The following is a 7,677-nucleotide window of genomic DNA, read 5'->3' on the forward strand; positions in this document are numbered from 1 at the left end:
GCGACCTGCCACCACTACACCCCAGCTCATGACTCCAAGATCCACTCAGGGTTCACCTGGCTTGGTACCCATTCCTTGTGAGCTGTTCCTAGCATCCTCCCTCTCCTCTTCTGGTGCTGAACCCACATTTATAAGACCAGAACTTATCTCTTCTGCTTACGCTAACTTGTAAGCCCACATAGAGTTCCACCCCTGTAAAGCTCCCATTACTGCCTTCAAACCACTTCCAGTTCTACTGTCTGCCTGGGACACCCAAAGCTGCCACCCCCCTTTAGGAATGCAGTGGCAATATCAGGGCTGCTAACATTTTGCAGGGGCCCTGAAATCTCAAGGAGCCATGCCTTGCAGTGGGAGAATGCGGCATGATGGCTATGAGTTGCTGACTTTAAGCACAGTGGCATATTCCTCCTGTAGGCAAGGTAAGAGTCAAAGGTGTTGTGCTAGTTTTTCACAGAACCTTTTCATGCCCCCAACACTTAGCTAGCTTCCTTTTTTGCCTCTATTCTGTAAGTCTCCTTGCCTTTCTGTTATTTCCTGGGCCAGGTTTATTATTTTCTTTGGGTGACTCAGGAGTCATAAGAACAGTCCTGCTGGATCAAACCAAGGGTCCATCTAGTCCCAGCATTCTGTTCACACAGTGGCCAATCAGCCACCTGTAGGAAAACCACAAATAGGACATAATTGCAATAGCACACTCCCAGTCAGGTTTCCCAGAAACTGGTATACATAGGCATACTGCCTCTGATACTGGTGGTAATATAACTTTCAGGACTAGTTGCCATTGATAGCTTTCACCTCCATGAATTTGCCTAATCCCCTTTTAAAGCTTTGGGTTCCTTAAGGAGGAAAAATGGCGGGATAGAAATGTAATAAATAAATAAAGCCATTCACATTGGTGGCCATCACTAGATCTTAAGGTAGTGAACTCCATAGTCTAACTATGCGCTGTGTAAATACGTCCCTCTATCTGTCAGTCTCCCACCAATCAGCTTCATGGGATGATCCCAGCTTCTGGTGTTATGAGAGGGAGAAAAACCTCTCCCTATCCACTTCTGCAAACTTTGCGCACCTCAATGTATCCCCTTACTTCCCTTTTTTCTAAGCCAAACAGTCCCAGACCCAGTAACCTTTCCTCATGAAGGCTCAAGGAGAGACTGTGTCCAAGTGCTCTCCCTTCCAAATTGTTCTTGAGCTGCACTTGTGCTGGGCCCCTAAATGATGGCCCAGTCAGCCATTGTTGTTCCCATCATCACCTGTATCTACCAGGTGTGATGGGACTGAACGCAACAATGTGGTAACTCCATTGCATGACCCAAAGGCTGATCAGTGCTTGGGTAGCCTGTGCCCATTGTTTGTAACCGTGACTAACTAGGAAGGTAAGGGCCTTGTGTCCCTGAAATAAGGTAAATATGCTCACTCGGATTTATGCCTTTCTGCTGACATATCCATTCTGCCCCCGCCCCACCTTATGCAACTGAAATTCAGTTGCCCTATCAAGTGTAGGCTTCCCAAAGGCCACCTCGCCATTTCCATAGCACCCTCCTTATCTGACAAACCATAACTCCCCACCTCAGACTTCTCTTGCTCTGCCATTGCTGATACACCAGCACCAACCCTATCTGGACAGACAACCCTGCCATGATTATCAGCACCCTGGTAAACAGCTGGATCACTGCAATGCATTGTATGCAGGGCTGCCTTTGAAAATGGCCTGGAAACTTCAAGTGCTTCAAAACAGGGCAAAAGGTTGTTAACAGGGGCTGACAATACGATCATACACCTGTGCTTCCTCATCTGCATGGAGTTCCACTTTCCACACCTAATTCAAAGTGCTGGTCTTTTAAAGCCCTAAAAGGCTTGGAGAGTCACCCATACTCCTCCCATACTTTCCTGCCTGATCGTTAAGTTCTTTAGAGGCTCTTCTCAGTGTTACAGTCAGCTACTAGTGAGATGGCTTTTTCAGCAAAGGTGCCCAGAGTTATGGAAAACCCTGTCCAGAGGGGTTTAGTCTTTTTGGAACCAGATAAAAACTTTTGTATTTTCCCAGGCCTTTGAATGTTAAAACCTGTTCATAGAGCTTTAAGATCGGTTATGCTTTTGGAGGGTCCATGAAGTCAGAAAGAGTCGGAAGCGACTGAACGAATAAACAAATGCTTTTGGAGCCGCTGTGTTGTTTTATCTGCTACTAGTTTTATATTTAGGTTTTAATTTTATATGTAATGGTTTCTTTGATTGTAAGCTACCCAGAGAACTTATTGTAGCATATAAATACCATAATCAAATGTGCCCTATCTAATCCTCTTTGGAAATTGATAAATTCTTTGCAACAGAAAATTCCTTGTGAATCCATAGTTCAGCTTTTCTCAAGTTAAAAGTACAGGCTTTGGCTCTGGAGGTATCATAACTCAACCTCCACATTTCAGGATGAATTTGCTGATCCAGAAGCTCTAAGTAGGGAAGACTTTGTTTTGTTTTATATTTTCTTCCTCCTCAACCGACATGCCTCTCAAAGTATTCTTATTCATCTCCCCTTCTCCTTTCACACTTAACCTGTAACCTGTCTCCCCACACTACCAGTTTCTTTCATTCCTCTCTCCTACTGAAGGAAATGGGTGGGCGGCACCCCCAGCGCAGTTTGAAAAACACTGAATATGTACTCGCTAAAAATGTGAGAAGGAGCCAACACAACCATGCCCTAAAGACAACTGACAGGCATCCTTTCAATGAGGAACAGGACAAGGACATCAGTTCTTACCTATACACAACCATTATATGCAGGAATATACCCTGGAGTGACCACAGTCTTTTCAGTGATTTATATCTAGCAAGATTCACTCAAAACTGGAAGTTTACCAGCTTCCTGTTTACTTAATGGTTAAACACTTACAATGTTCTCAGACTTGAGTCATAGCAATAATAGACCTACAAAATAAACGTAGGTAACTAATAGCACATTGGGCCCAATTAGAAGGACCCTTAGTGCCACGGTAACAAGTGTCAAGTTACAAATGTAGCTTTTGTTCTCCCAATCTTGCTGTGGGTTAAGCAATCACTTTCATAAGAGATCCTGGCTTTCCACATCCAAATGTAACTATCCATTACACCATACTGGTTTTCCAAAAATATACAGCCTTATTACAAAAGCCACCAGTTTTAAGAATATTGTGCCTTTAAAGTATACCCTGGTCTACATCAGTTCTATGGTTATGTAAGTCTGCCCCTCAGCACAGACTGAGAATACATGAGCTGCTCTAATGTCTTTGGAGATGTGGAAACAAATGTAATGAACAAATCCTATTTTACTAACAGGAAATAGTGGTGTACTATCCAGACTGCACTGCTAATTTTGTGAAATATCTACCACAGGAAGCAATCCTATGGCTGCTAGACAGCCATAGGATATCTTGTTTTCTGGGAACTGACCTCCCCCCCAACTTCCACGTTGCCTTGGAGGCAGCGCAGAACAGCCCCGTCCTCCGCACTAGCAAGAGGAGTGCAGAGCAGCCAAAAGGGCATTCCAGGACAGGTGGAAATGCCAGGACAACACATCCAATGTGTCGTACAGCAGCCTCCTCCCCCACGCCGTCCTCCCACGGTTAGACAGCCGCAATCGGCTGTCTAGCCAAAAATGCAGGGTAGGAGAAGCACAGAGGGAATTATCCGCTCCATGCTTCTCCTGCCCTGCATTGGATAGGCGGCCACCTATCTGGATAGGATTGCACCATTAAGGTATTCAACACTCACTGTGGGGACATTTTATGCAGCACTAAGTTGTCCCAAAGTAGAATACTCAAGAGAACAGGAATGAACTGTTAATTCTGGTTGCGATTCAAATAGGTAGTTGGTATCCAAACCTACCCAGCTTTATAGTAACATACAAACATATTATTTCAATCATTTTATTCATGTATAGTAGCTTTTACATCAAAGCTCTGACCCCAAACTGTTTTCCCTGGTGTAATTTACTACAACTTCATACAAATTTTTACACGTGCATCAAGTGCTTTTCAAGTGTTTAGAAGAAGCACCATCATGAATAAAATTTTGATGGAGAATAGAAATTTACTGTCAGAGTAAACAGTTGATGAACCAGTGAAAAAGAGGCAATGGAGACAAAGGACGAGAAGTCTGGCAGGTTGGGGCCTCACACAGCATGATTTTTAGCAATGCATGTTATAGACCCACATTGTATATCCACTGAACTGGAATGTTTGAAGTATACACACTCCTTGTGTACACCATATAAACATATACAAGGAACCATAACTGGCCCCAGCTTATTCGCATATATTTATGCAGTGTACGTGAAGTTAAGATTGATGACTATGTGCTTTAGGTATAATGGTTTTAGCAGGCATACAATGGAAAGAACTACAGTTTCAGTTTACATCACAGCATCCAAGCAGACTCCTGTATTCCAGGGAAGCTTTCTTGCTGTAGTACATAAACAACTTTCCTCTGCACAATCAGGTTAGCCCAGTTTAAACTGGGACATATATGCAATTTACTCTAGCACAGAAAGCGTTGCACTTATCATGTTAAGGGTAACATCATGTATGAAAGAAGTCTAGCTCAAGCAGAGAGGTAAAGATAAGTTTCAGCAAGACTTAAATCTGGTTGATTTTAAGGGGCTTGTTTAAGCAACATCTCAATATCATCCTGGATCTTGATAGTTTCAAATCGCCTGCTGTAACGCTTGAAAGGCACTCCATCACGACCGATGAGGAACTTTTCGAAGTTCCATGCGATGTCATAGCGGCACACAGGAGACCAGATGATGAACTGTGGGTTGGTCATCAGAGACACATGGTCGTCATGTGGGTAAGGCAATGCCTCTTTTAGGAATTTGAAGAGCGGGTGAGCATTTGCCCCATTGACCTCACACTTTTCAAACACCGTGAAGTTGGGCTCGTACCCATTGCCTGGGCGGACATACTTTAGTGAATTCAGGATCTCTTCATTGGTGGCATTCTCCTGAAAAGGGGGAGAGAAGATATATGCTCAAGTACAGTCACCATAGCAGCAGCCAACAGGCTACCAATTTCTGTTTACGTAGCATTTGCCCTTTGCTTAACAAACCCTTTGTTGTGTCAATAGTAGCTTTGCTGAAATAGTCAAAGAATATTTTCTTGCAGAAACTGAACTAGCATATAACTCAGATGCTACTTGTTATGGTAGTTATCTAGCTCAGCTATAGGGAAAGTATGTCTCTATCAATTCTATAAGCTGTCATGTTGCATTAGCTGCAACTACTATGACTTGAAACTTTCTCTTCCTCATAGAAAGTAATATATATAGAACAAAATAATTTCCCCTCCAATATGTCAACTGATGTTACTAGCTACCCCCTAACATATTGCTCAACTGGTGGTAAGCATTTTAGGGAAATGCTGCTGATGCATCATGCCAAACAGCACTAGAAGGGCGTCAAAGGGGATGGGAAAAGGAATAACAAAAGCAAGTATTTTTTTGGTTATTTTTCTAATTTAAGTCCTTAGAAGTTATGGATTCTCATACACCACACTTGTCAGGGGACTCTGATGTTACCCTACAGTTACTTCAGTTCTCTAAACAGAACTTTGTGCTTTAGTTCTGAAATCAAAGTTGCAATACACAAAGTGCATTCTGTCCACCATCCCAGCTTGTCTATCCGCAGCTTCTTAACCCACTCAAATACATACGTTAAAAAAATCTTAGATCAAGTTTTTACATGGACAAGGTTCTGGCATACCTTTTCCCTGCAGTAAACCCTCCCTGTACACTGCCTGTAGGGTGTGGCTGGGAAATTTAGTACCAAGAAGCCCTTATCGATTCTGGTCAAGCAGGTATTTGCAGAGGCAGGTAGCAACAAACAGCATACATTCATCCAAAGGAGCTCCAGAACATCAGGGACCAAGTCCAGATATTTATGAGTTTAACCTCCACTTTGCACAAATTTGACTTCTGGGATCTTTTGGGTTCAAGCCATTATCCAGTGAAAGCCTGAGAACTCATTTAGACACCCCACCCCCAATAGGGTCTTCCATAATGTTTGTGCCAGTGAATGACGACAGAGTACAGGTGTTTTAGTCCCACAGATATGAGAAATAAAGCCATCCCTTTTATTGTACCAGCCATTTGAAAACATCACAGGTTTCCAAGCCTTACAAAGTTTGCCCTCTCCCAATCCACATGCTCCAAACCAAACTACAGCTTTTAAAATGGAAATGCCCAGTTCTCAAGTTTGACTGTTTGTCACCCGGTGAGTTCAAAGAACAGGAGGAAAAGCTGGTCTCAGCAGCCAACACCTTTGTTCCTACAGATCATCAGGCATGCAAGACCAAGTCCAGATAGAAGTTTATTCTTCTCTTTTAACCTCCACATCCATGTCTCACAAAATCAAAAATACCTTCCCCTGTTCCATATTACCCATGCTGGCAGTGGATTATAGGTGTTGTAATCCAACACATCTTGAGGGCATCAGATTGATGGCTGAAGTATTTGACGGTCAGACACCTGGCTATGGTAGACCCACTACTGGAAAGGAAGAAAAGGCTGAGATTTGCAAGCCCTTTTCCAGGGGCAGGAGAGAGGAGCACTTGAGCAGCGATCAAAAATGGGCAAGGTTGCAAAGCCCTAGCCACATGCCTACAGCATAACTTGCAGAGGAGTCTCTGCAGAAAAGAAGGCGGACCCAGCTTCACTTCCTCCCCTCAGTCCACAGTCCCCTGACAAGTTGCAGATGTGAGAAGTAGGGCAATGGTGCATGAGGGCTTCCTCAGGGCCAAGGTTTCTCTCAGAGCGAGTGCCCAAAGGAGCTCCCGAAGGCGCTCCACGAGGGGTGTTTGCCTTTTCCAGGTCAGGGCTCCACTGTCTTCAACAGAAGGCAAAAAGGCAACAGTGACCCTTCCCCCGCCACAGCACTCCCATATGCCGAAGGACACGCTTTGTCAAGCCAAGGCAACCTTGCCGGGAAGAGCGGCGCCAACCCAGTCTCAGGTTTCAGCACTCGGAGGGCGCGGCCCTTGCAACAGATTCGGTCCGGGCGGATGGGAACAAAGCTACGAGCGGAGCTTAGTCCGTGCTCAGCTCCGGCCTCGCCCCTGTTTTTCCGTAAGGGAGCTTCATGCCGGCTCCATCATTAGCCCCTTGCCGACGGAAAAAGGAGTTCTGCTAGACATAAGCGAAGTGCATTCGCCCCCTCCGCCGCCCCAACGAGCCTAGGGTTGGGGAGCGCCGCCCCAGCTGAGCCCCGCTCGGCAAGCCAGCCCTGGCGCCGGCTTCGCCCCAGGCAGGGCGCCTTCGTGCGGGTGCGCGGGCAGCGCCACCAACCCGCGAAACAAATTAACCGAAGGCGGGAGGCTCCTCGCCCGTCGCGCGCTGCCTCGCCTGCCGCTAAGCGACAGCGGGGGGTACCTGGTGACCGAACTGGTTGCACGGGAAGGCGAGCACGGTGAACCCCTGAGGCCCGAAGCGCCGCTGGAGCTCATGGAACTGGGCGAAGTCCCGGCTCGTCGTGCCTCAAAGCGAAGCCACGTTGGAAACCAGCAACACGCGTCCCGCCAGCGAGCCCAGGTCCACAGGCTCCGCCGCCCCGAGTGGTCGCGCCACCATCCCCGCCAAACCAGCCACCGACTTCCCAGCCATTGCAGCAGCAGCAGCAGCAGAGGCACGCCAGCCGCTCCACGCCAAGTGCGC

At 46.1% G+C, this 7,677-nt stretch overlaps 1 protein-coding gene across 1 annotated transcript; it reads right to left on the bottom strand.

Moving 5' to 3' along the window:
- Positions 1-3,885: 3,885 nt before the first annotated feature.
- GPX1 (glutathione peroxidase 1) lies at positions 3,886-7,677 on the bottom strand. Its single transcript, XM_084839575.1, has 2 exons — positions 7,396-7,677; positions 3,886-4,974 (listed from the first exon to the last, which is right to left on the bottom strand). Exons 1-2 carry the CDS (start codon positions 7,624-7,626, stop codon positions 4,624-4,626), a joined length of 582 nt encoding a protein of 193 aa, XP_084695701.1. The 5' UTR covers positions 7,627-7,677; the 3' UTR covers positions 3,886-4,623.

Source organism: Heloderma suspectum, chromosome 2 (assembly GCF_057233095.1).
Source record: "Heloderma suspectum isolate Gila_16-S chromosome 2, 16-S_ref, whole genome shotgun sequence".
Taxonomy (NCBI): domain Eukaryota; kingdom Metazoa; phylum Chordata; class Lepidosauria; order Squamata; family Helodermatidae; genus Heloderma; species Heloderma suspectum.